The 25,035-nt window shown below is 64.4% G+C and overlaps 13 protein-coding genes across 13 annotated transcripts; 9 read left to right on the plus strand and 4 right to left on the minus strand.

Moving 5' to 3' along the window:
- Positions 1-6: 6 nt before the first annotated feature.
- JCM10292_006888 (DUF2461 domain-containing protein) lies at positions 7-1,324 on the plus strand (the record flags this gene model as incomplete). Its single annotated transcript, XM_076647686.1, has 3 exons — positions 7-364; positions 417-1,120; positions 1,196-1,324. The coding sequence occupies 3 exons, from the start codon at positions 7-9 to the stop codon at positions 1,322-1,324; spliced, it is 1,191 nt and encodes a 396-aa protein (XP_076506856.1).
- A 259-nt stretch (positions 1,325-1,583) lies between these two features.
- JCM10292_006889 (Hsp70 family protein) lies at positions 1,584-4,069 on the plus strand (the record flags this gene model as incomplete). The annotated part of the gene is made up of 6 exons (XM_076647687.1): positions 1,584-1,637; positions 1,824-2,048; positions 2,122-2,366; positions 2,425-3,181; positions 3,243-3,859; positions 4,000-4,069. 6 exons carry the CDS (start codon positions 1,584-1,586, stop codon positions 4,067-4,069), a joined length of 1,968 nt encoding a protein of 655 aa, XP_076506857.1.
- A 486-nt stretch (positions 4,070-4,555) lies between these two features.
- JCM10292_006890 (uncharacterized protein) lies at positions 4,556-7,328 on the minus strand (the record flags this gene model as incomplete). Its single annotated transcript, XM_076647688.1, has 17 exons — positions 4,556-4,568; positions 4,624-4,668; positions 4,732-4,761; positions 4,873-4,952; positions 5,024-5,058; positions 5,134-5,220; positions 5,282-5,333; positions 5,430-5,494; positions 5,587-5,674; positions 5,750-5,963; positions 6,019-6,119; positions 6,180-6,550; positions 6,609-6,710; positions 6,784-7,005; positions 7,097-7,122; positions 7,188-7,267; positions 7,317-7,328. 17 exons carry the CDS (start codon positions 7,326-7,328, stop codon positions 4,556-4,558), a joined length of 1,623 nt encoding a protein of 540 aa, XP_076506858.1.
- Positions 7,329-7,453: 125 nt separating this feature from the next.
- On the plus strand, positions 7,454-9,632 carry MTG2 (putative GTPase MTG2; the record flags this gene model as incomplete). Its single annotated transcript, XM_076647689.1, has 4 exons — positions 7,454-7,588; positions 7,652-7,744; positions 7,804-8,651; positions 8,708-9,632. 4 exons carry the CDS (start codon positions 7,454-7,456, stop codon positions 9,630-9,632), a joined length of 2,001 nt encoding a protein of 666 aa, XP_076506859.1.
- Positions 9,633-9,790: 158 nt separating this feature from the next.
- On the minus strand, positions 9,791-10,838 carry JCM10292_006892 (uncharacterized protein; the record flags this gene model as incomplete). The annotated part of the gene is made up of 8 exons (XM_076647690.1): positions 9,791-9,872; positions 9,935-9,954; positions 10,025-10,092; positions 10,161-10,319; positions 10,381-10,489; positions 10,550-10,617; positions 10,676-10,713; positions 10,804-10,838. 8 exons carry the CDS (start codon positions 10,836-10,838, stop codon positions 9,791-9,793), a joined length of 579 nt encoding a protein of 192 aa, XP_076506860.1.
- Positions 10,839-11,144: 306 nt separating this feature from the next.
- JCM10292_006893 (uncharacterized protein) lies at positions 11,145-12,704 on the plus strand (the record flags this gene model as incomplete). Its single annotated transcript, XM_076647691.1, has 7 exons — positions 11,145-11,269; positions 11,329-11,667; positions 11,723-11,858; positions 11,920-11,965; positions 12,019-12,278; positions 12,341-12,473; positions 12,538-12,704. The coding sequence occupies 7 exons, from the start codon at positions 11,145-11,147 to the stop codon at positions 12,702-12,704; spliced, it is 1,206 nt and encodes a 401-aa protein (XP_076506861.1).
- Positions 12,705-12,893: 189 nt separating this feature from the next.
- SEC23 (GTPase-activating protein SEC23) lies at positions 12,894-15,551 on the minus strand (the record flags this gene model as incomplete). The annotated part of the gene is made up of 5 exons (XM_076647692.1): positions 12,894-12,932; positions 13,093-13,139; positions 13,202-13,587; positions 13,649-14,466; positions 14,547-15,551. The coding sequence occupies 5 exons, from the start codon at positions 15,549-15,551 to the stop codon at positions 12,894-12,896; spliced, it is 2,295 nt and encodes a 764-aa protein (XP_076506862.1).
- Positions 15,552-16,102: 551 nt separating this feature from the next.
- MRPL27 (mitochondrial 54S ribosomal protein mL41 MRPL27) lies at positions 16,103-16,733 on the plus strand (the record flags this gene model as incomplete). The annotated part of the gene is made up of 3 exons (XM_076647693.1): positions 16,103-16,184; positions 16,258-16,388; positions 16,548-16,733. The coding sequence occupies 3 exons, from the start codon at positions 16,103-16,105 to the stop codon at positions 16,731-16,733; spliced, it is 399 nt and encodes a 132-aa protein (XP_076506863.1).
- A 297-nt stretch (positions 16,734-17,030) lies between these two features.
- Positions 17,031-18,436, plus strand: HOM6 (homoserine dehydrogenase; the record flags this gene model as incomplete). The annotated part of the gene is made up of 3 exons (XM_076647694.1): positions 17,031-17,747; positions 17,827-18,146; positions 18,244-18,436. The coding sequence occupies 3 exons, from the start codon at positions 17,031-17,033 to the stop codon at positions 18,434-18,436; spliced, it is 1,230 nt and encodes a 409-aa protein (XP_076506864.1).
- Positions 18,437-18,813: 377 nt separating this feature from the next.
- On the plus strand, positions 18,814-20,801 carry JCM10292_006897 (uncharacterized protein; the record flags this gene model as incomplete). The annotated part of the gene is made up of 7 exons (XM_076647695.1): positions 18,814-18,906; positions 18,986-19,091; positions 19,152-19,597; positions 19,657-19,800; positions 19,867-19,881; positions 19,943-20,033; positions 20,134-20,801. The coding sequence occupies 7 exons, from the start codon at positions 18,814-18,816 to the stop codon at positions 20,799-20,801; spliced, it is 1,563 nt and encodes a 520-aa protein (XP_076506865.1).
- Positions 20,802-20,985: 184 nt separating this feature from the next.
- On the minus strand, positions 20,986-22,059 carry JCM10292_006898 (uncharacterized protein; the record flags this gene model as incomplete). The annotated part of the gene is made up of 3 exons (XM_076647696.1): positions 20,986-21,172; positions 21,239-21,711; positions 21,778-22,059. The coding sequence occupies 3 exons, from the start codon at positions 22,057-22,059 to the stop codon at positions 20,986-20,988; spliced, it is 942 nt and encodes a 313-aa protein (XP_076506866.1).
- A 211-nt stretch (positions 22,060-22,270) lies between these two features.
- On the plus strand, positions 22,271-22,501 carry JCM10292_006899 (uncharacterized protein; the record flags this gene model as incomplete). The annotated part of the gene is made up of 1 exon (XM_076647697.1): positions 22,271-22,501. The coding sequence occupies one exon, from the start codon at positions 22,271-22,273 to the stop codon at positions 22,499-22,501; it is 231 nt and encodes a 76-aa protein (XP_076506867.1).
- Positions 22,502-23,334: 833 nt separating this feature from the next.
- JCM10292_006900 (uncharacterized protein) lies at positions 23,335-24,947 on the plus strand (the record flags this gene model as incomplete). The annotated part of the gene is made up of 6 exons (XM_076647698.1): positions 23,335-23,355; positions 23,452-23,696; positions 23,760-23,818; positions 23,889-24,010; positions 24,081-24,459; positions 24,541-24,947. 6 exons carry the CDS (start codon positions 23,335-23,337, stop codon positions 24,945-24,947), a joined length of 1,233 nt encoding a protein of 410 aa, XP_076506868.1.
- Between the last annotated feature and the right edge of the window lie 88 nt (positions 24,948-25,035).

Below are 25,035 nucleotides of genomic sequence, written 5' to 3' on the forward strand. Positions count from 1 at the left end.
CTCGCAATGGCTGCCAAGGAAGGCAAGGCTACCAAGGCGCGCAAGGTCTCGGACGACGCGTCTCCGCGCAAGCGCGTCCGCAAGGTTGCGCCCCCGTCGAGCGACGATGACGCTGGCTCGACCGGGATCGAGGACACAGACTCGGGCGATAGCGCACCGCCGGAGAAGGGCAAGGGCAAGAGCAAGGCGAAACCGGCAAAGAAGGTCGAGGGCAGGGCGAAAAAGGGCAAGAAGAGCGACTCGGAGGACGACTTCATCAATGACGAGGACGAGGACGAGGAGGAGGACGGCGACGACAGCGGGGACGACGTCAAGACGAGGGTCGTAGGGTCGGCGAAGAAGGTACCAGCGCCGAAGAGCAAAGGTGCGTCCTTGGAAACGCGCATCCGCGCAGAAGCTGACAACTCGCCTTCCAGCCGACGTACCCACCATCCTGCCCGAAACGCTCGACTTTCTCAAGCGACTCTCGAAGCACAACGACCGGGAATGGTTTCAGCTGCACGACAACGAGTACCGCCATGCGTTGCTCAATTTCACAACGTTCGTGCAGCACTGGGTCCCGCTCGCGTCCGAGGCCGACTGGCAGCTGCCGCACCTCCCGGCCAAGGACCTCATGCACCGCATCTACCGCGACGTGCGGTTCTCCAAGGACAAGACGCCGTACAAGACGTACTTTTGCGCCTCGCACTCGCGCACGGGGCGCAAAGGGCCGTTCGCGCTGTACTACGTCCACATCCAGCCCGGCGGCAAGTCGATGCTCGGGTGCGGGTGCTGGCAGCCGCCGGCGAGCTCGCTCAAGCTGTTCCGCGACGCGATCCTGCGCGACCCGAAGCCGCTGCGCAAGGTGCTCGCGGCCGAGGACTTTGTCGAGCTGTTTGGCTCGGACAAGCCGCGGATGGACAACAAGCGCTCGAGCATCTTTGGCGGGAGCGACCAGCTCAAGAATGCACCCAAGCTCGAGGGCGTCGACAAGACGCACAAGGACATTGACCTGCTCAAGTGCCGCTCGTTCGCCGTCGAGACGTACTTCCCGGACGATGTCGTCACGTCGGACGGCTTCCTGCAGAAGCTCAAGCACGCCATCGAGGTTGCCTCGCCCTTTACGCAGCTGCTGAACGAGGTGCGTGCGGTGCTTTCCTCGCACCTGTACTTTCCGCTCTGTCCCATGCTGATCTTGGATCATTCGCCATTGCAGATCATTTCGCCTTCGCCAGCGAGCGACAATGACGGAGACGAAGATGACGACGAGGAGGACGGAGAGGACGGGGAGGACGCTGAAGGAGAGGGATCGGGAGAAGGTGACGAGGACGAGGAGGAGGACTGAGTCTGCGCCACACGGGGTCACTCCGAGGTGCTCGGTTGGTGCGCAATGCATGCTTGGTGACCGTGCGAGTACGTGGGTGGGCTCTGAGGCTGTCCTGCGAGTGCGAGCGCAAGAGTGGCGGCCGGTATTGCGTGGCCCTCGAACCTTCGCCGGGAGCGGGAGCGCGGCGAGTCGAGCTTCGCGGCGGCGGCGTCGCTCGCTTCCTCTCTTGTTTCCCTCGCCCCTGCGCGCTCTTTCCCGGGTTCCGTACTCGCACACAATGCTGTCTGCCGCCCGCCTCTCTGGCCTTCGTGCCGCCCGCACCCCGCGCTCGGTCCGTAACCTTTTTCCTCTGCCCATCGCACCCGCTCGCCGCCCCGCTCTGCGCCGCCACACACCCCGCTCCGGGCCCGCGTGGCGGCGCTCGACGGCGCGAAAAGGTGCTGCACGCCCTGCCATGCCCCCCAGCTGACCCTGCTCGATCCCGATCTCGCCGCGTCGTCCGCCTCGGCTACTGCAGGCGTCGCTCATGCAGCAGCGCTTCAACTCGAAGGTCTCGGGCCCCGTTGTCGGCATGGACCTCGGTACCACCAACTCGTGTGTTGCCCTTATGGAGGGCAAGGTTCCCCGTGTCCTCGAGAACTCGGAGGGTGGCCGGACAACCCCCTCCGTCGTCGCCTTCACCAAGGACGGCGAGCGCCTCGTTGGTCTCCCGGCCAAGCGCCAGGCTGTTGTCAACTTTGAGGTGAGTCGCATTCGGGAATTCTGCGAGGTCGTTGAGAGGGCAGGAGGTTGACTCCCCGTACTTCTCCGCGCAGAACACCTTCTTCGCGACCAAGCGTCTCATCGGCCGCAAGTTCTCGGACAAGGAGGTCCAGGACGACATCAACAACGTCCCGTTCAAGATCGTCAAGCACTCGAACGGTGACGCATGGCTCGAGGCGCGCGGCCAGAAGTACTCGCCCGCGCAGATCGGTGCTTTCGTCGTCGGCAAGATGAAGGAGACCGCTGAGGGCTTCCTCGGCAAGAACCTCAAGCACGCCGTCATCACCGTTCCCGCCTAGTGAGCCGACATTGCGCTGTCGTCATCGAGAGACCCGCTTACCTGCAACCGCCTACAGCTTCAACGACTCGCAGCGCCAGGCCACCAAGGACGCTGGCACGATCGCCGGCCTCGACGTCCTCCGTGTCATCAACGAGCCGACCGCTGCTGCCCTCGCCTACGGCCTCGACCGCAACGACTCGCGCCAGGTCGCCGTCTACGACCTTGGTGGTGGCACGTTCGATGTCTCGATCCTTGAGATGCAGAACGGTGTCTTCGAGGTGAAGTCGACCAACGGCAACACCCACCTCGGTGGTGAGGACTTTGACATTGCGCTCGTCAACCACATCGTCGCCGAGTTCAAGAAGGAGTCGAGCCTCGACCTCTCGAAGGACCGCATGGCCATCCAGCGCATCCGTGAGGCTGCCGAGAAGGCCAAGATTGAGCTCTCGTCGACCTCCCAGACCGACATCAACCTCCCCTACATCACCGCCGACGCCTCGGGCCCCAAGCACATCAACCTCAAGTTCACCCGCTCGCAGCTCGAGCAGCTCGTCGGCCCGCTCATCCAGAAGACCGTCGAGCCCTGCAAGAAGGCGCTCGCCGACGCTGGCATGAAGGCGTCCGAGGTCGAGGAGGTCATCCTCGTCGGCGGCATGTCGCGCATGCCCAAGGTCGTCGAGACCGTCAAGTCGGTCTTCGGCCGCGACCCGTCCAAGGGCGTCAACCCCGACGAGGCCGTCGCTGTCGGTGCCGCCATCCAGGGTGGTGTCCTTGCCGGCTCGGTCACGGACGTCCTCCTCCTCGACGTTACCCCGCTCTCGCTCGGTATCGAGGTGCGTTGCGCTTCTTCCATGCGCGCAAATAACCTCGCACTCACGATCCTCGCGTCTGCAGACTCTCGGCGGTGTCTTCACGCGCCTCATCAACCGCAACACCACCATCCCGACCAAGAAGTCGCAGACCTTCTCGACCGCCGCCGACGGACAGACCGCCGTCGAGATCAAGGTCTTCCAGGGCGAGCGTGAGCTCGTCCGCGACAACAAGATGCTCGGCAACTTCCAGCTCGTCGGCATCCCCCCTGCGCCCAAGGGCATTCCCCAGATCGAGGTCACCTTCGACATCGACGCCGACGGCATCGTCAACGTCTCGGCCAAGGACAAGGCCACCAACAAGGACCAGTCCATCACCATTGCTGCGTCGTCGGGTCTCTCCGACAAGGAGATCGAGTCGATGATTGCGCAGGCCGAAGCGCACGCCGAGGCCGACAAGGCGCGCCGCGACCTCATCGAAGCTGCCAACTCGGCCGACTCGGTCGCCGCCGAGACCGAGAAGGCGCTTAACGAGTTCAAGGAGCAGGTGGACGCTGAGGAGGCGGAGAAGGTTAAGGGCCTCATTGCCGAGCTTCGCGAGCTCAACGTGAAGGCCCAGGCTGAGGGCTCGGACGTCAAGCCGGAGGACATCAAGACCAAGGTTTCGGAGACCCAGCAGGCGTCGCTCAAGCTCTTCCAGAAGTGCGTGCTCCCCAACTTGTCTGTTGGAAAAGAGCAGTGCTGACTTAGACCCCTTGCCTCTTCTCTCCCCTTGCTCCGCCTTCCTTTCCGTGCCCTCCTGACGTCTCCCAACTCTTCCATATGTGCTGACTAACGTGCAGAGTGTACGAGAGCAGGAACGCACAGGGCCAGACCCAGGAGGAGCCTAAGAAGGAGGAGGAGTCGAAGTAAACCTCTTCGCACCCATTTGCTCCCTCTTGCACCCTTCCCTCGCTCGCACTGTTCCCGTGTTCATCCTCTCTCGCATCGTCTCCATCGCATGTCGTTCTACCCCCTCCACCGCCAAAAGCGTTTGAACCACCCCTAGACGTACCTAACCCTCCCCACTCTCCCCCCTCTTTCCCTAGTCGTCCCCTCTCGCGGCTCTTCCCCCATTCGGTTCGGTTCGGCCGTTGTCACATCCCCTTGTACTGAAATATCGAAGACCCCGTAGCAGCCTCCTCCCGGCTTGTGGACGCGCAGTACGAGAGTTGCGGTCGCCGAGGTGACCTCTCCAGACGCAGATGCACGTAAGGCACACGAGGACACGACGGCACTTGCAGAAGCTTCAATGGTACAGCGGGAGACAACGACACGCAGACGAATAGAGTAGAAGAGCAGAAAGTGGCACGACACGGGAAGAGCGCATGAGGGACGAACAGGCGGGTGGCGCAGTGCTCAGAGCTTTGCGCTGCGAGTCGGGGCAGTCAGCTCACGTCGACAAAATCGACTGCTGGAGAACGCACCCCATGATCTGCGCGACTTTGACCGACTGGCGGATGCCGAGATCCCTGTGGTGACGGAGCGAGTGGTCAGATTCAGGCCAGGACTGTGACAGCAACGTCTTGACGCACTGCATGATCTCGTAGGAACCGCCGGGGATCCTGTGAATTATGGGTTCGTTAGCACTTTTCGCAGCGCGTCGAGGGGATATCGCCAGCCTGAGCGCGAGCTCGCTGCTGCTGGTTCGTCGGAAAGACTGCGAGCCGACTCACGAGTAGGCCTTGCAGTCGCGCCACAGACGCTCAATCTTCTCGCCCTGGCCACCACGCGAGTAGCCCAGTCCGCCGAAGATCTGTTCGCGAACGGAGAAGGCAAGGTTGAGAAGGTTGGCAACGATTGACCAGCGGGACGGCGTCAACGCACCTGCATTGCTTGGCCGACGCAAAACTCTAGAGTTTCTGTGTTCATGCGAGCCGCTAGGTCAGCAGAGCCAGGGCCTGAGCTCCGGATGCCTGTCAAAGAGAGCGGCGCACCCGTTGCCCGGGCCTTGAGCAGCGCGACCGTCCCGCCGCCACGGAGGTTGACCGTGTCGGCGTCGTAGTGCAGCGTCTGATACACGACTGCATCAAAGGGCTTCGAAGGTGAGAACGGCGACATCGGGGGAACAGGCTGCGAACTGACCCGTCTCAATCCATGCATGCGTTGCCTCGATGCGCTGCGCCATGGATGCGAGCTGCGAGTGGAGAGTGACATCAGCATATCGCATCTGAACGAATCATGCTCGGCATCGCCCTAGCCGGATATGTCAATCGCCAGAAGCTTGACTTGCCTTCGCGCGGATGACTGGGTGGTCAATGAGCTTCTTGCCGAATGTCTCGCGCTTGCTGGCATATTCTGGGGATCGAGTGGAGAAAGGTGAGCATGCTGGTGCAAGCGGAGGCTTGTCCAGTCGATTGGAGCTCGGCGGTGCATCGGAGGAGACCCACTGATGCTCTCCTCGAGGCAAACTCGGGCAAAGCGGTTGCTCTGAATCGCAATGCCGCTCCGTTCTCCATTAAAATTCGACATAATGATCTGTGAGAGCGGGGGAAATGAGAAGCGAGCCTGGGCGACGCGTAGAGGCTGGGAAAGGCGAGGGAAAGAACGCACCTGGAAGCCCTTGTTCTCCCTCCCGAGCAGATTTCCGACAGGCACCTTGACGTCCTCGTACGTAACGTAAGTCGTCCCGGAGGCCCAAACGCCCATACAGTCCATGCGGCGGGTCGTGAGGCCCTCGGTGCGCTCGACGACCATGAGCGAGATGCCGCCCATGCCCTTGCCGCCCGTGCGGACGGCGGTCACGAAGTAGTCGCACGAGACGCCACTGCAATGGCATGACCGTGAGCGCCGGGTCGGGAGGACGACAATCCGGGACGCACTTCGTGATCCACTTCTTCGCGCCGTTGACGATGTAGTGCGCGCCGTCTTCGGACTTCTTGGCCTCGGACACGATGTTGGCGACATCTGAGCCACCCTCAGGCTGCGAGAACACACGGGGCGTCACAACAGAGTCGCGAGAGCAGACTGACGAGACGCCTACCTCGGTGATGGCGAGGCACGAACGCTTGACACCCTTGAGCAGGTCCGGCACGATGCGCTTCTTGAGCTCGTCCGTGGCCCAGTGCATGATCGGACCAATGCTGATGCCGAAGCCGCCGAGAAGGCCGTACAGCGCGCCACCGCTGCCGCAGCGCGACAGCTCGTCGATGACGATCATCGAGCTGAAGGCGTCCCAGCTCGAGGGATCGACGCCGCCCGGGATGGGCAGCCCTTTGGCGTACTCGGACGGCCAACCAGAGGAGCCGGCGGCGATGGCGGCGAGGATGCCAAAGTCGGCGATGCGCTTGTACTCTTCTTCGGGGATCTTCTTTGCCTCGTCCCACGCGCCGCAGTTTGGCGTGACGAACTCGTCTGCACAAATTCATGTGAGTGGGGGCGTCCTGGCGCGACACGGTCAGAGGGGAAGTACCAGTGAACTTCCGCATGGCGCTGCGGACCTTGCGGTGCGAGTCGTTGTAGTACGGCGAAGCCCAGTCCTGGTACCAGAACGGATCGCCGAAGGGAACGAGGTCTGTGAGGCAGCCAGGTGAGCCGAGCCAGTCACGTAAGGAGACGAGCAATAGGCTGGAAACGACAAGGCGCACCGCCAAAGTACGTCGAGTCCTCCTCCTCCTCTTCTACCTGCTTGGACGAGACGCCCTCCTCAACCTTGACCTCTACGGCCTCTTCGACGTTGGTACCCTCGTCGCCAACGGCGCCGATGAGGAAGGGCTTGGCCGTCTTCTCGAGGACCTTCTTCGAGTGGAACTTCCAGAACTTTTCAGTCGCATCCTGGCCCGAGCTGTTGAGAAGGATCTTGCGACCACCTAGGAACGTTGAGAAGCGGAAGTGGTTTGCGGGAGGCGGGAAGGTCGTGAGCACGCGCAAGTGGGGCAGCTGAGAAGGAGGCGCGCTCACCGGGGTGGTCGTCAAGAAAGCTTGTCCTGAGCGGCCCGCAGAGCGTCAGCGTGGTCTGCACGACCTTGTAGAGGTCTCGAGAAGAGCTCACACATCGTAGACGGTTCCCTCGACAACAACCCAGCACGACTCTGCCGACTTGTGCGCGGCGACCTGTTCGAGAGTGTATGTCTGCGGGCGCGGGTGAGCTCTGGTGACCGTGTACAGCTCTGCGACTCACCTTGACCGCCATGGCTGCAGCTGGACGGGCAGAAAGAGGCGCGGTTGCTCTCCGGAAGCCAAAGTCGCCGGCGCTCCTTCGATCTGTCGCGTGCCATCCCCGCTCCAGAAAGCGCAGCTGTGCTTATCCTGGAGGGAATGCTGCTCTTGCGAGCGTGGGTACCCGCTCGTTCGTTTGCCCGCTGCTACTCTGCGCTTGCACAGCCTTCATCGCTCTCGCCGTCGCCTGCTCCCGATCGCACAAAGGCAAAGGCAGACTGGAAGCGCAGGCAGGTACGCACGCTCTACCGCACACTCTCTGCAACTTTCCCCTCACCCGACCGGCCGTTTCCGCAGGAGGGGTCCAACTTTGTCGACACCCTCAACCTTGCAGTCGTCTCGGGGCGAGGCGGCGCAGGCGGCGTCGCGTTCCATCGCGAGAAATTCAAGGCGGGTTCTTTCGAGTTCATGAGACTGTTCGTACCCAGCTGACCCACGCATACTTGCAGGCTCGCGGCCCTCCCTCCGGTGGACCAGGTGGTGCAGGCGGGTCCGTCTACCTCGTCGCTTCCCCATCCGTCACCAACCTCTCGCATCTCCCGCGCACTGTCCGCGGCGGCGCCGGCTCGCCCGGTGGCGGTTCCTGGCTCGCGGGCAAGCGCGGCGAGGACGTCGTCCTGCGCGTGCCGGTCGGAACTATCGTGCGCGAGGTGCGCCGCGAGCCCAAGGACGAGGACGCGGCCGAGGTCGAGCGCGAGGAGCGCGAGCAGCTCGAGTGGGCGTACGAGGCCAACAAGATCCGCCTTGCCGAGGCAGAGGCGCGCGACGTGCGGTGGAAGGCGTGGAAGAAGCGGCGCGACAAGGCCGACAAGTTCGGCAACCCGGACGACGTCGAGCGGTGGGAGGAGGTCGACGAGGTCGAAATCGACGGCGAGAAGCTCGTCGCACTCGAGCAGCTCCGCAAGGCGCTCTTCGTCATGTACCCGCAGACCGAGCTCGAGGGGCACCCGCACTTCCTACGGACCGAGCACGAGCTCCTCTCGAAGCTCCTATCACGCGAGATCGAGATGCCCGACCCGAAGCAGCGGCGGCGGCGCCAGCGCAGGCGGCGCAATCATGGCCAAGACGATGACCAGCCGCTCTTCCTCGACCTGACCAAACCGACCCCGCTGGACCAGCCTGTCCTTCTCGTCGCGGGCGGGCAACCCGGTTTGGGCAATCCGTCGTTTTTGACGCACGAGGATCGCTCCCCCAAGTATGCGACCCGGGGCGGTGACGGCGAGATGATGCGCCTCGAGCTCGAAGTCAAGAGCACGGGTGAGGTCGGCCTGGTGGGACTGCCAAATGCTGGCAAGAGGTGCGCGGCCTTCATTTGCTGACGCGCAACTGAACTGACGGGACACTGCCCCTCAGCACCCTCCTGCGCGCCCTGACCTCGTCGACTCCCCGAGTCGCCTCGTACGCCTTCACCACCCTCAATCCGCACCACGGCACATGCATCCTGTGGTCCGACGGCACTTTCTCTGGCCCGCGCCCCTCTCCCGCGTCCGCCACTTCGGCCGACATCACCGACACGCCTGCGACGCCGGAGTACTTCTCTGCCTCGTCACAGCACCAGTCGCGCGCCGAGCGGCGGCGGCAACTCGGCCCCTCGGCTTCTGCTACCGACAGCAGCGCCTCGGAGCGGACCGAAGTCCTGCGCTTCACCCTGACCGACAACCCCGGTCTCGTCGCGTCGTCGTCGCTCAACGTCGGCCTCGGGCACGCCTTCCTCCGGCACATCGAGCGCTGCTCGGCGCTCGTGTACGTCGTCGACCTCTCGAGCGCCGACCCGCGCGAGGCGATCGCGAGCCTGCGCGCCGAGCTCGCCGCGTATGCGCGCGTAAAGGGACTCGCAGAGGGCGAGCTCGAGGGCCGCATCCGCGGCGTCGTCGCCAACAAGGCCGACCTCTTTGGCGCGCCCTCGCCGCTGGCGGACGAAGCTGCGTCTGCTGATGAGGAGGAGGCGCGAGCGTCGCCCCAGCCGAGCCCGCAGGACGGGCAGCGCAAGCTCGCCGACCTGACGGCGTTCGTGCGCGCGCTCGAGGCCGAAGACGTCGCGCGCGGGGTGCGCCAGGCCGGAGACGAGCCGATCTGGGTCGTGCCCGTCAGCGCGATGCGGCGCGAGAACGTCGCTGCGCTCGTGGGCAAGCTCGCGGGGACGGTGCGGGCGGAGCGCGAGCGCGCGGCGCGGAGGGACGAGCTCGCCGCGATTGAGGCGGAGGAGGAGAGGCAGCGCGCGACGTACGAGCGGTGGATGCCGCCTGCATCCTCGGAGCCAGTCACGGAAGAGAACTAGATCTTGCCCCCCTCTCTCTCTCGACTTTCGGGAGATCCCCGCGCGTTGTTGTAGCAACACATGTAGCCCTCTTGCATTCGCATCGCCTGCATCGCTCCCTCACCTGCCGTCTATGTATATTTTGCGTGCGTGGCCGAGAACCGAGAGTGTCTGTGCAATCAGGCGGCCGTGCCGAGCGCCTCCTTGACCGCGGGCTCCTTGCCCGGACCGGCCTGGGCGTTGGCGTACGAAAGGTAGGCGCTGTGAGATGCGTTGTGAGCAAAATATGATCGACAGGAGCGATGTGTGAGAGTCGGACGCACTTCCAGAAGAGACTGACGACCTGCGAAGATTGAGAAGGAGATGATCAGCCAAGCCCGACTTGCTACAGAGGCAGGCGAGGAATCACTCACGTTGACGGTCAAAAGGCGGAGGTGAGCAGGGACAATGGAGAAGTTGGCAACCTGCACCGGTGCCCAGACTGTCGGACGCAGGAAGAGGATCGTCAGCATCGGCTCGAACTGGGAGAGCGGGCTCGTAGTGACGCACCGCTCCAGTTGGTCTTGAGCGTCGGCCACCACGACGACTGCATCCTGCGCTTGGCCTCGCCGAAGCCCTTCATCTCGAGGAGCGACTGGGTCGTGAAGAAGACGGTGAGCATGACGGGGGTGAGGAGGAGCTGGTCGACGGCGACGCGGGCGGCGGTCGCTGCGAAGGGCGAACTCGTCAGGGACACCAGTCGTCACCACGAGAGTCACTGATAACGCACTGGCAACCTTGGACTGGAAGACGACGCGCTCGAGCCCGCCATAGACACGGGTCACAATCGGCGCAAAGACGAGGCCGCCGTACCCTGCGAGGCGGAGGGTGCGAAGGTACTGCGGGGGCACCTGTGTCAGCGTAGAGACCTGGAAAGCAACGAAGAAACGAAGACGGACGTCGTGGTTGCTGCCCCTCTTCTCGATGCCCTGCTGGGCGAGGATGTCACCGGTGCCGAACAGCACGGCTGCGAGCGTGTTGCACAGTCAGCAAAGGGGTCGCCGGCCGTGTAGAAGATAACGCACCAGCCGAAGCAGCGCCGGTAGCATAGGGGCGGCGGATGCTGCGCCGAACAAGCGAAAGGTGAGCCGAAGCACGGGGGAGAGCGAGGGGAAGCGGGTGTTTGTTCGGTGCGGCGGGTGGCGAGACTCACAGTGCCGAGTTGTAGGCTCGCAGGAGTGCGCTCATCGCTGCTCAGGACGGACGGGGCCGAGGGCAAGAGCGGGCGGTCGGCAAGCTCGGAAGACGTTGATGAGAGCGGGTCGGCCCAATGTCGTCGGCGCGCCAGCGACACTTGCAGGCCTTTTGCAGGGCTAGTCGGTCCCAGTCACTGCGCTGCTCAGCCCCCGAATACAGCGCACGCTCCCCGGAGACTGAAACTCCAACGAGGCGGTGCACTCAGCACGGCGAGCGTCGGCTCTCCCTCCACCTTGCTCTTGACGCTCACCCGTTCGCTCGGGTCATTCTTGCTGCCTGCGGATCGCTACGTTTGCCATGCCAGAGCCAGCTGCGAGTTGCAGCGCGGCCTGCGATGCCTTGCTCGCCAGACAGACCTCGCTGTTCGCGCTGCGCTGCGCCAAGTTCCTCCCGACACCGTACCAGGCAGAGGACAACAACAGGTCCGTGCAGGGGAGGATTTGCTGCTTGAGGGCTGCTCACAAAGAGCGCGCCCCCGCAGGATGACGCTTGCCTACTTCTGCCTCTCGTCGCTCGCGCTCCTGCCAGCAACCGCCGTCTCTTCCGCCGCAACCGCCGACCAGTCAGCTCTCGATGTTCTCCTCAAGCCTACACAGATCCAAGGCTTCCGCGACTGGGTCTACGAGCAGCAGCTCCCGACGGGCGGCTTTCGCGGATCAGACTCGCTCGCCTCGACTGACACGGCCGACCTCGACACGGCCCACGTAATCCAGTCGTACACCGCGCTCATCGTGCTGGGAATCCTGGGCGACGACTATGCCAGGCTGGATCGACCAGGGCTGCTCCGCTTTGTCGGCGACTGCCAGCAGGAAGACGGCTCGTGCGTCGTTTCGCGCGCGTCAATTGAATGCTAGCGGCTCATGCTTTCACTACAGGTTCGCTCAGTTTCCCAAGTGTGAAGAGCCCGGCGACCTGCGCTCCACGTACTCAGCTTTTGCCGTCGCCTCCATGCTCGACGACTGGACCTTCATCGATGTCGACCGCGGACTCGCTTTCCTCGACAGCTGCCGAGTGAGCTCGATGTTCAACAGAACTCTGGTGATGATTTACTGACTCGCGCAACCTGCGTCAGCGGTACGAAGGCGGCTTTGGCCAGCGACCAGGGTCGGAGGCAAACGGTCTGTCTGTTGTCGCTCGAGCCCGCCACCTCTACTGACGCCGTATCTCTCAGCCGGACCAACCTACTGTGCCATCGCATCCTACTCGCTCGCCTCCCGCCTATCGACTCTCGCTCGCCCGCACGACCTGCTCCGCTGGCTCGTCAGCCGGCAAGTCCGTCCGCCGCCTCCGCCGCCTCAGTCCGAGGCCAGTTCAGCCGCTGGAGACGACGATGAGGTGCCCATCGAGCTGGGCGAGCGGGCTGGATTCCAGGGCCGGGCCAACAAGCCGACGGACGCGTGCTACAGCTTCTGGTCCATCGCCGCCATCCACGTGCGCTCCTCTCGCTCAACGGTTCACTTCCGCTGTTCTGACGCGTCACCTGCCTCGCACAGCTCCTTCTCCCGGCCCTCGACCCCTCTCTCACGCTCGACCAAGTCGTCGACCCCGCGCTCGACCGAGCGTGGCTCCTCTCGTGCCAGCACCCGCTCTACGGCGGCATCGCGCGCGAGCCCGGCGCACTACCCGGTGCGTCTCCCCTCTCGTCCCTTTCCTCGACTCGTGTGAGGTGGCTGACGCGGCGCGCCCGCAGACGTGTATCACACGTACCTCTCGCTCGCGGCGCTCTCGCTCGGCGACGCGGGCGACAGCGCCTCGCAGCAGCTCGGCCTGCACGCGCTCGACGCGGCGTGGAACGTCTCGCGCGCGGTAAAGGCGCGGATGCGCGAGCGATTATGCGCGGGGGCCGGCGGGATGTGAAGTGAGCGCAGTAGACAGCTTGTCTGCAACATTTGCTCGCTCTACCCGGATTCTTGCTTGCTGGGCCCTGTAGAGTGAGACAAACAGCTGAGCAGCACTGTTGTTATTCCTCGGAGGAAGCTCGAGTCTCTCGTGCGGGTCGGCCGACGCGCAGCACGGCATCATCGTCATGCTGTACAAACACACCATCTACGAACTGCCCGTGACTGCCAACTTCCTCAAGTGCTCCTGCGGACAGCAAGGAAGCAGTGTCAGTGCTTGTCAACGGTGAAACAGGGCAAGTTGGAGCCTCGACCGACCATGCTGCACGCGGGGGGAAATTGGCGAGAGGTTCAAGGTCAGCGCGTCCGCCGCATCTCGGGATCAGAAAAAAGGGGGCGCACAAGACCTGCAACGAGACGTCGTCGGTGAGGACGACCTGGCCGACGCCGTAGCCTGCGGATCGGAGCAAGGTCAGCACCTGGCACAGACCCAGAAGAGAGACCGAAAGCACTCGCCTCCGCCGCTGACGTGGGTGGTCGACGGGTTGAGCTTGGAGAGGAGGAAGCGGGCCTGGGAGCCGCCCTGGTCGCAGACGACGTAGCGCGGGATGGGGAAGCGGTCGAGGAGGAGGTCCTGGGCGTCGTGCTTTGGCGCGTCGAGGAGCTCGGCGAGGTTCTCGTACCCTTCCTGCTCGTGGTAGCCCGCCTTGCGCCACTGCGCGATCGTGTCGCCGTGGAAGATGAGGATGTGGAAGTACGAGTCGAGGAGGAGGATGCGGTCGGGCTGGATCGAGACGCTGTCGAGGAGGACGGCCTCGGGCTGCTGCTCGAGCGCGTAGCTCATCAGGGTCGGCTGGATCATGATCAGCGAGTTGTTGACGTCCTCCGAGTTGAGGATGTGCCTGCGGTGCGAGTACAGAATAAGCTACCAGACGCCAACTAAGGGAAGGACGAGCTGCGCACCGGTAGTAGGCCGTCTCGTCCGGCGAGTTGTTGAAGACCTGGAGGAACTGGCTGCGGCGCAGGTGGAAGTTGAACTGCGGGTAGACGAGGAAGTTGTCGTTGAGGCGGAAGCTCGAGGGGTCGTCCTTGCGGTACTCTGCAAACTTCTGGCACAGGCGGATGAGCATGCGGTCGAGCCACCTGAGGACGTCGGGGCTGTCGTCGATCTCGGCCTTGTAGACGGCGATGCGCGCCATGAGGACGGCGGCCGCCTCCTGGTCAAAGTTGTCCGAGATAGCCGGGTTGCCCGGCTCGGCAAAGTTGCGCGCTATCGTCGTCACGCGCAGGCGGTACTGCCCCGACGCGTGCTGGTAGTGCGTCACGAACTGGATCATGCCGCGCGCGCCCGGCGCGAGCGTCTGCCCCGCGGGCGTCACGACTTCAAAGTAGACGGCGTTGGCCGTGCGCGGCGAGATGGAGCAGATCTTCCACGCCGACGTCTGCCCGATGCCGATCTCGGTCTCGCCGACCCACGCCGACTTCTTGTTGGCCGAGATGGCGTGCCCGATGAGGCCCGACACCTTGAGCTCCTTGGTCGTCTGGACGTCGAACGTCGCGTTGAAGCCCATCTGGAGGTGGCCCTGGTCGTCCTTGGCAAAGACGCGGTGGAACGACTGCTTGAAGAGCGACATGTTGAACGAGTCGGCGAGGATCATGTAGCCGTTGGTCGAGTTGGCGAGCGACTTCATCTCGAGCAGGCCGACCTGGTCGAGGCACCCAATGAAGAGGTCGATCGCGTGCCCGTTCTGCGCTGCCCGCCGTGCGAGCGACTCGTAGAACTGCGAGCGGGGGTTGGGGAGAGAGCGTGGTCAATCGCGGTGGAGAGGGATAGTCTGCGAGGGAGTATGCGCGGGCTCACCTTGGTCGCGCGCTTGAAGTACTTTACGTTGTCGCGCTCAATGTCGTGGTGGGAGCGGATGGGCTCGCGGAGCTCGGTGCCGACGACCATGCCGGGGCCCTCGGTGGCGGGCCCGCCGGCAAAGAGCATGATGCGGGCGCCCGTGTTGGGGAACGACGTCTCGAGGAGGCCGACGGCGACGCTCATGGCGACGCCGGTGCAGCGCTGCGCGCGGCGGTCGCTCGCGACCGGCCACGGGTCCTTCTGGAGGTTCTCGAGGACGGCCGTGAGGCTGAACTCGACGTCCTGGACGGGGAGGAGGAAGCGCGCGGCGCCCGAGAGGGCGGGCGGGGGCGCGTTGGGCGCGGGCCCGCCGCCGGCGGGCCCGCCCTGGCGGGTCGCGGGCGCGAGGCCGAGCATCTCCATGATGGACTTTGTCGTGTACTCTTTTGTGCCGCGGAAGACGAAGGATTTGGGGCAGTCCGAGTAGCCGAGCTCGTGGACCTGGGTCATGGTGCCGTAGGTGATGAGGCCGACGAGGGCATGGGGCGGGAGGAGGCTGAGCGAGACGATGATGGCGTCCTTGAGGGCCTTGAGGTCGTCGTCGTCGAGGCAGAGGTCGACGACAAAGAGGAAGATGGGGGGGATCTGGGCGGGGCGCGAGAGGGTGTACTCGATGGTGGTGTACTTGGGGAGGAGCTCGGCGGGGAGGTTGCTGGTCGAGATGTCCTTGTAGTGGGGCGGGAAGGCGTTGCGCTGGAGGCAGAAGGGGCAGATCCAGAGCTTGCCGCGGACGTCGATCTGGCAGTAGGGGTTGAGGATGGCGCGGCAGGGGGCCTTGCAGGTGACGGGCTCGTAGAGGACGGGGGGCAGGTCGGGGCGGTCCTTGAGGGGCGTGTAGAGGGCGCCGATGGGGACGACGGTGCGGGTGGCCTCGATGCGGGACCCGGCCCAGACGTTCCACGAGAGGCGGACGCCGTCGCGGTCCTCGACGTCCTCAAAGTCGAACGCGCGCTGGCCCGACATGGCGGCGGAGGGGGGGAGGAGGAGGGGAGGGGACGTGGATGGGCGACGCGGGGAAGAGCGAGACGAGGGCGCGGGTGGCTGGAGCGCGGGTGTGCGAGGCTGTGCACTGCGTCGGTGCTCTGCTCTGCTCTGCTCGCTCGCGCCTCGAGTGCGCGCGGGTGACGGAGAGACGAGGACGCGGCGGACGAGACTCGGCGCGGAAGGCGGAGCACCCTCGCCCCCCGTCCTCACCCCGACAAGGCAGCGCACGAGCAAGTGGAGCGTGCACTCTGCCACCTGCACACCCACGAGCGCCCCTACTGCGTCCAGTCCGCGTCTCACGCCGTCGCACCGCCATCGACCCTCGTCCCCTTCAAAAGGTGCTCCCGCCCTCTCGCACCAACACACGCTCGGGGCCACGCAGACTTGCATCCACAGCGACTGACACCTCATAAACACACAGCTCAGCGATTGTAGGACCCCGCGAGTGCCAATTCGACTGCTTCACCTCGACCCCCTCGACCCCGCCTGGTCCTCCCTCTGCCCCGCTCCACCCACCGCGCTAGACCACCATGCGCGCATCTCTCGCTGCCCTCAGCAAGGCCTCGCGCGCACCCCTGTCCTCCAAGCAGGCCAACAAGGAGTTCTACAAGGGTGCGCTCGCCTCGCTCGCTCCCTGACCACAGGCTGTCAAGCTGACGATTCTTGCCACGATGCGCACGCGCAGGTACTGGTTCGATGCCCGGCCTCGGTCCCAAGCGCCAGGGTCGCCACTCACCCGGGAGCAAGGCGCCCTACATCCTCATGCCCGAGCGCATGCGCACCTTTGTCGTCCCCACCACCCTCAACGCCTCCACCGTGAGTCATCTCTCCTCTGAAGTTCTACACGAGGAAGCAAGGCGGTCAGAGGCGTGCCGGAGAAGTGCGCAGACTGGTGCCTCGCCCGCAGAAGGCGAACTCGCCCGTCTCGTCGACCCAGTCCAGAAACTCACCGTGCCCGGGTCCCTGTGTGCGCAGCTCAAGCCGTACGTCTCGAAAGAGGTCAAGGTCGACCCGCGGGCGACCAACTGGCCCATGGCCGACACCAAGCCGTCGTTCGACTCGAAGCGCGGCGGCCTCTTTGGGCCCAACGGCTTCGACGGGCACTACTACCTCCAGCTCGCAGAGGCGTTCAAGGAGCAGGGCACTCAGGGCAAGGCGTGAGGGTCCGGGTGCCATCGTTCGGTCTGTAGTGTATCGCTAGCGCATTGCATCTTCCTCGTCGCTCGTTTGCACTCGGTTCGCGCGAGCTGTTCAGCCTCCCAGCCTCTCTAGCTTCGTGACTCTTCTTGTAGAGTCATACGCGTGCCATGGCGGCGCACATCCCGCTCCCTGAGCGAGTTGTCCGAGTTGACCCTTGGCTTGACTGATGAGACGGAGACTCGCGTGCTCGCGGCTCTCGCTCTCCTCCACTCTCCTCGTCGGCTCTGAGCAGTGCGTACAAAGTGTTCCAGACCGAGGATGGCCCTGCTCATCCCCCTCCTCGCGCCCACAGTGTCGATCTGCGTCTCCATCATCGGCGTGGGCCTCGTCGGCAAGCAGGTCGTCGCGCAGCTCACGAGCCCGGCCCTCGCGCCGCTGTTCCGCATCGTGAGCCTGTCCAACTCGCGCCACACGCTCGCCCTCTCGCCCGCCGCCCCCGCCCTCGACGCCCGCGCCCTCCTCGCCCTCCTCCCGCCCTCGTCCGCCCCGCTCCCGACCTCGTCCCCGCACCCGGCCGCGTCGTACGCGCCCGCCGACCCGGCCGCGCTCGTGCGCTCGCTCGCGCAGACCGCGCGCGAGTCGAACAAGCACACGATCCTCATCGACTGCACGTCGGACCTCGCCGTCACCGAGCAGTACCCGGCCGCCATCGCCGCGGGCCTCTCGGTCGTCACGCCCAACAAGAAGGGCTTCTCGTCGTCGGGCGAGCTGTGGAAGCAGATTGTCGACGCCCAGTCGGCCCCCGGCGCGGGCCTCGTCTACCTCGAGGCGACCGTCGGCGCGGGGTTGCCCATCCTCTCGACGCTGCGCGACCTCCTCAAGACGGGCGACGAGGTGACCAAGATCGAGGGCGTCTTCAGCGGCACCATGTCGTACATCTTCAACGAGTTCTCCAAGCCCGCAACCCCGGGCACGCCCTCGGCAGGCCCCAAGTTCTCCGAGATTGTCAAGATTGCAAAGGAGAACGGCTACACCGTGCGCCATCTCGTGCTGTCTCTCTCCTGCTACGGACGAGCTGACTCGAGTGTTTACCTATCCCGGCGCCGCCGAGCAGGAGCCGCACCCGGCCGACGACCTCTCTGGCTCGGACGTCGCGCGCAAGCTCACGATCCTCTCGCGCATCCTCTCGATCAACCCCTCGACGCTCCCCGCGCTCCCCTCGCTCCCCGAGGGCTACGCGTCGCTCTCGACCGAGACGCTGATCCCCGCCGCGCTCGCATCGGTCGCGTCGGGCGACGAGTTTGTACAAAAGCTCCCCAAGCACGATGCCGAGTTTGACCAGCTGCGCGCAGAGGCAGAGAAGGAGGGCAAGGTCCTGCGGTATGTCGGCGTCATCGACCGCCAGTCGGGCGTCGTCAAGTGCGGCCTCGAAAAGTGCGTTCCCGTCGCTTTCCCCTCTTTCTCCGCTCTATTCTCGCTTCCCATCCCGGCCCAGCGCTGATCTGAGCACCCCGCCCCAACACCTACACAGGTACCCTGCCGCGCACCCCTTCGCGTCGGCGCTCTCGGGCTCGGACAACATTGTCGCGTTCCACACGGCGCGGTACGCGCAGCGCCCGCTCATCGTCCAGGGCGCCGGCGCCGGCGCAGACGTCACGGCCATGGGCGTCGTCGCCGATGCGATCAAGGTTGCGGAGCGGTACGGCGCAAAGGTGCACCTGTAGATTTCGTCGAGAGCAGCCGAGAAACGAAAAAGGGATGGTTGAGCAGTGCCGAAATTTGGGGGGCCCGCGGAGCAGATGCGCGAGAGAGACGCACGAGATTGCGCACACGCGACACGGAGCAGCGAGTTGCTGCGAGCAGGATCGTGATCGTCGTGAAGCGGCGACGAGGCGGTGCACGACCCTCTGCCCGTTGCCCTCTCACGACGCTCGCTGTTGCTGCGACGAGAGACGGCAGGAGCCCGCTGAGTCACTCTGGACAGTGCCACTCCGCTACTCGCACCGCTTTCGCTGGCCGCATTGTCGCGCATTCCTCCGCCTCATTGACATCCGGCGATCCACCTCGCCGCTCCTGCCCACTGCTCTCGCCGGATTGCACGATGGTCAGCATGTCAGACAAGGAGCAGATCGCGGCCCTCAGTCAGGCGGTGAAGCTTCCCTGCGGTCGCGTCCTGCCGAATCGCCTCGTCAAGGTGCGTCCCGTCCCGACATGGGCCTGCCATCGGTGGCTCGGCTACCTTTGCGGCCCTTGGCTGACAGGAAGACACACAGGCTGCTATGGAGGAGATGCTGTCGCCGGGAACGGGGCTGCCGAGCGAGCTGGACGAGGCCCTATACGAGGTTTGGACGGAAGGCGGGTGGGGTATGGTCATTACAGGTGTGCCTTCCTCTCCTTTTACGGTCCGAGAGCTTCCTTGACTCAGACGTGTGGCTCCAGGCAACGTCCAGGTGTCGCCGCGGCATCTCGGCACTCCCCTCGACATCGTTGTCCCGCCTTCTCCCGTCTCTCCCGCATCCCTCGCCGCCTTTTCCTCCTGGGCGCGCTCCGCCCGCCCTGCAACGAGCAGCTCTCAGCCTTCCCCCCTCAACCTCCTCCAGCTGAACCACCCGGGCCGGCAATCCGCCCGCATCCTCTGCGGCCGCGGCCCCTCTTCGCCCGCGCTCGCGCCGTCCGCCGTCCCGCTCCAGACGGGCACGGGCCCGCTCGCGCGCGCGACGAGTGCGCTCGCGTGGGGCACTCCGCGCGAGATGTCGCTGCGCGAGATCGACAACGTCGTCGAGCAGTTTGTCGCCGGTGCGCGGCTCGCGCACGAGAGTGGGTGGGACGGCGTCGAGCTGCATGCATCGCACGGGTACTTGCTCGCGCAATTCATGAGCCCCAAGGTGCACTGCCTGAGCCCTTCTTGGTCGGAAATGGGATTGATCTTTGGAGGGTTCGACAGGTCAACCGCAGGACGGACGACTATGGCGGCTCAGCGCGAAAGCGCCTCACGCTGCTCTTTCGCATCATTGATGCTATCAGACTGGAATTGCCGCAAAAGAAGGGCTTCTGCCTGGGTGTCAAGCTCAGCAGCTCCGACTACGTGGTGCGCTGTTCGCTCTTCCTGCTCAGTCCGACCGCAGCGACTGAACTGTTCGTTGCACTCTGGCAGAAAGGAGGATTGACAGTGCGCTTCACCGACCTGAGCACGTCTACCGGACATGAAAGCTGAACTGAGACGCTCGCAGGAACAAGACGCGCTGGATAACGTAAAGTGGATCGCCGAGCATGGCGGAATCGACTTCATCGAGATCAGCGGCGGGTCGTACGAACATCCAGGTGCGTGTCTATCGCTTGAGGAGGCCTGGTCGCATCTTTGCCCTCGCCGACCTCCGACCGCGAATGCACGCGCAGCTGGCTGACTTATTTGCGTCGCCAGAATTTATGAATGCTACGCCCAACTCGCCTGTCCGGCCCTCAACAGCTTTGCGAGAAGCATTCTTCGATGCCTTCTCCAGCCGAGCACGCTGGCTCGTCTCAACTCTCCCATCGTCCACCCTCCCCTCGCCTGCGCCCCTCATCCTCCTCACCGGCGGCTTCCGAAGCCGCACAGGCATCGCTCGTGCTCTGAGCACGTCAACAAAGTCCCCTCCAGCCGCTGATTTGGCCGGCCTCGCTCGACCCGCGGCCGCCGACCCTTTTCTCCCGCTCACGCTTCTCGCGCCTACCGTCCCGAGCACACTCGCCCACGCACCGGTATACGACGCGCTTTCCGGCGTGCGCTGGCTTCGGTGGCTGCTCGGGTGGTTGACGGTCGTCGGGCCCGGCCTCGATGTCCTATACCACACGCTGCTCCTGCGGCAGATCGCGCTGCACCGCCTGCGCGACAAGCGGCGCTTCATCGCACTGCATGGCGCGGACGCGGCGAGCGAACGAGCGCCGGTTGCGGTGGTGCGGAGCGGAGCGGGGCAGGCGGCGTTCCCGCTGAGCAACTTTTGGGTCCTCGGGTGGAGGGTCTGGGTCGCGCCGGTCGTGCCCGGGTGGGTCGTCGGGATGGCAGGCGCACTGTTGTTTGCAGTTGCTGGGAAGAGGTGGAGGACCGAGTAGGGCGTAGACGTGCAACAGACACTAGACTTGCTCGACCGTGAGCAGACGCAATCAGCGAAGCGAGAGGTGGCAGGAGGACGATCGGTTGCATATACACATTTTTGGCTTCTGCGTTGTCTCCGAATGTACACGGGTCTGTCTATGCGGAAGCTGTCTATTGGAGAGTCCGACGGGGAAGCGATGCCTACCGCTGTGCAAACGAGCGCAAGTACTCGTAGTCCTCCATGTTGTCTTCGACGACCTTCTGCAGCTCGGGCGAGAGGGGCTTGTCTTCCTTGGGCCTCTTGTCCTTGTCCGCATCGCCCTCAGACGATTGCCGCCCAACGCCAGTGCTCTTCTCGGCGTCGGTGTGCCAGCCCTGCCACTTTTTGCTGTAGTCCGACGGTACCCCATCAGTTACAGCTCGGCTTTGTAGGGAAAACGGAAAAGCCACGCACAAGTGCTCGCGCGTCTCGCTGCTCCACTCAAGCATGTCTTCACGGAAATCAATGCCGACCTCGGCACAGTACCTGCCCGCGACCTCTTTCGGCTTGGCGAGCAGCGCCTCGGCCTCGACGATGAGCGGCGGCTCGCCCGTCTCGGCCTTGATGAAGTCGAACAACAGGCGCGACTCCTTGTAGCCCATTTCGCTAGGGTCGAAATAGTCGAACCCGGTTGGCGCGCCGGGGTAGCACAGGCGCTCGTACGACGGCACGGCGCGCTTCGGGTGGCGGATGAGGAAGGTGTGGCGGATGTGCGGCTGGAGGAGGAGGTTGGTCGGGATGAGGGTCGGGTTGTTCGCCGTCGTCGGCGCATTCTTGTACGACGGCGCGACCGTGCCCGGCGGCTTGGACAGGTCGATCAGGTACGACGCCATGTCCTTTGAGAAGACGCGATGGGTAGGATGCGGCTCAGAGACCTCCCTCCAAGCCTGCGAGCGGAAGCAATTGCGAAGCATCAGCACCGGCGAGTTTGACTGAAGACACGCCCGACGCACCTTCTCGTATGTGTGCTGCTCGTGCCCGCTCTCCTTGCACTGCTCCTCGCTGAAGCGGCGGTGCACCCGCTCCTTCGAGAAGTAGTACGACTCGCCCATCGGCTCGTGCAGGACGTGGAACTCGTCCTTGAGGTTGAGCAGCATGCATTCGAACATGGTCGAGCATGAGCGCGGGTGCGACCACAAGATGATGGTGCGTGGACGCTTTGTATCGTCCACGTAAGCACGTTGCACGTGCGAGGCGGCAGACGGCGGAGTGGTAGCGCTGGCGTCCGGAGCCATACCTAGCGATTGAACCGATGGAAGCAGAGCAGAGCAGAGCAGGAAAAGGCGAGCAAAAGCGACCCCGTCGACCCACAGCGCCCGATGCGTCGCAACTGAAGCGGCCCTGATGACGCGCGCTAGCCTTGCGTTGCGCCGCGAGATGGACGCGTCGCAGGTCGGGCGGAGCGAGCGTCGCCGTTTCGCTCATCGGACACATACTGGACCGACAATGGCGCCTGTGACGTCCAGCAAGGCGCACAAAAAGGCGCTTAAGGCGCTGCAGGCCCGCGAACAGCTCGCGTCAAAATGGCTCATCCGCCTCAGCCTCTTCCTCGCGCTTCTGGGCTGGGTCTACGACGAGTACGCAGACGATCGCGCGAAAGAACGTACTGGAAAGGGTCACGGTGGCATCACAGGCGGAGCTGGCAAGCAGGTCATGATCTACGTCGGCGTCGCGTGAGCCCAGCGCCTTCTCTCAGGCTGTGAGAGCCGCTGCAACGCACCAGGAGTCTCATGTCTTTCAAACCGCAGCATGGCTGTCGGGAAGTTGGCAACACGGTGGTACTTCATGCAAGAACGACGGACACTCGGTACGTCCGTCCGCGATGCGCCCTTGTCCTAGACTCGGAGGCAGATGAACATAGCACTAACGCCCGCACGGGTCAAATCAGAGGAGCAGCTGCTCGCAGACGATGCGAAGGAGACGGAGGAACCGCGAACGGTGCGAAGATTGCGACAAAAAGAACGGTAGAGGGCTGGGCACAACAGTCGGCAGCAATGTTTCCTGATCCAGCGTCCATCCCACGAGCGCAACAACCTACTCCCGCAGACAGCAGAGTCGTAAAGAAGTCGATGACCTCCACGCGTCCGCGAGCTGGCCAATGAGAGAGCTATACGGCACCGCGAGCAAGATGCGAGCGGAACACTGTGGTTGTCGTGCCTCCTTTCACACTCTGAAGCCGTCGCAGGAGTCTGCTAGCAATCGCATACCAGTATCTAACAGGTTGCGTGCCGCTAGAAGCCTCCGAACGACCCACAGCACTCGTTGAATGCAGGAGCTGATGAGAAACGGAGAGTTGGCGAGAAGGCAGCGGAAGCTCGGCCTAATTTGCACGCTCAGTCTGGGCGGCGAAAGCAAGCCAGTGCAGGCTCGAGCAGCACTACTCGCAGGTCGACGTGGAAGCGGCGGGCGGGCAAGCTGGGTGCGAGGATTCGCTATTCGCTCAACCTCTCGCCCGGTCATCCTCCTCTCGCAGGTCATACAGCTTGACGGAGCATAAGGAGAAGCGCAAGATGGGTGCACTCTTCAGTCGCGTGCGTCGCAATGGCTCCGCTGCAGTTGCGCGCTCTCCTGACATCACCTTGCACCGCCTACTCCCTCTGCTTCGTGCCCATGTCCCGCATGTACAGCCTCGCGAGCCCGACTATGACACCGTCCTCGCCAAGCTGCAGACGCAGATCGCCGCCCGCCAGGCCCGCCTGCAGCAGATCCGCCTCCGCGAGCGCCGCGCGAACGCCCTCTTCATCACCTACGGCCTCGCCTTCTGGATCCTGTACAGCGTTCTGTGGTACTTTGGCGTGCTTGGCACAGCGGGCGGAGACCCGCTCGCGGCCGTGCTGGCCAAGGGGGCGCCGGTTGTCCTCGGTCCGATCGCGTGCGTTACCTTCGTCCCTTTGGTCTCTCCCTGGCAGACCCGCTGACGGCGCTGTTCGAACAGCATCATTTTCACGAGGCGTGGATCCCGATGGTACTATCACCGCAAGCAGGACAAGGAGGGTGCGACACCCCTGTCGCTCTCCCTTCATGCGCCTGCCCAGCTCACACTTCGTGCTGCCTTCGCCTGCAGAGAAGGAGCTGAAGGTGCTCGTGAAGCAGAAGCAGGACAAGGTCGAGGAGATCAAGAAGAAGACGGGGTATTACTCGACGCGAGACCTGCTGGAGAAGTACGACGAGGCGCTCAAGAAGGGAGTGCGTTCTCTCCGCCATCCTGATCACAGCCCGCTCAACATGCTCACGTGCTCCCCTCATGTTCGCACAGCCTGGCTCTGCTCCCTCAACACCAGCGAAGCAGCCCGTCAAGACAGGCAACAAGCCTCCCGTCCCCTTCCCCGGCACTCCCGCGACTCCCGTCCGGCCCGGCGCACCGCCTTCGGTACAGAACACTCCGCAGCGGCCTTTTCCTCCCGGCACTCCTGGTGCACCGGGCACGCCCGCCAACCCCGCGGGCATGCCCTACCCTGCATTCCCTCCGCCTCCGCCGCCGACTCCGCACACCCGCTCACTCATGGACAAGGTCGCCGATGCGCTGCTCGGCGTCTCGCCCGAGGACTCGAATCCGATGAACCGCTACGCGCTCATCTGCGGGCAGTGCTATGCGCACAATGGCCTGGCGCTCAAGGACGAGTTCGAGTCTGTTCGTGAGTCGCGCTTGCCTGCTTCGGCGTCGCTCTCTCTCGCTCACCAATCCTGAATCCGCTGATGCACGCCCGCGTTTGCAGAGTACCGCTGCCCTCGCTGCGGCTACTTCAATCCACCTCGCCGAGAACGCGGCGGCTCGGCGGGTCCTTCGGCGCAACTCGGCGGCCATGACCAGCTGCGGCATCGTCGCGTCGTGTCAGAATTCGCGCCCTCGCCTCTCAGCGCGACCTTTGCCCGTCCGGCGAGCGCGGCGGGCCGAGTGGCCGAAGAGCGAGAGGCAGAGGCTGCGAAGGAGGCGGAGGCCGAGCGGCGCGAAGTTGCCGAGACGTTGCTGCAGGACGAGGCGCGTGAAGGGCGCGACACGAACACTACGGCGCGGAAGGAGATGGTCGAAGTGAGGCGGCGTGCGGGGCGGACCAAGGGCGTTGCGAAGGGTGCGAGCGAGGGCGAGGAGGGGGAAGACGAGGACCACATGGACACGGACTGAAGTCCTGGAAGAGGGGCGGGTGCGCCGGTGTGGCGCTGTAAGGCTATCACGAGCCTGGTGGACCCTTTGGAGTGCGTCTAGACGGTGT

Source organism: Rhodotorula paludigena, assembly GCF_050403205.1.
Source record: "Rhodotorula paludigena JCM10292 DNA, Rt_paludigena_JCM10292v1_ctg10, whole genome shotgun sequence".
Classification (NCBI taxonomy): Eukaryota; Fungi; Basidiomycota; class Microbotryomycetes; order Sporidiobolales; family Sporidiobolaceae; genus Rhodotorula; species Rhodotorula paludigena.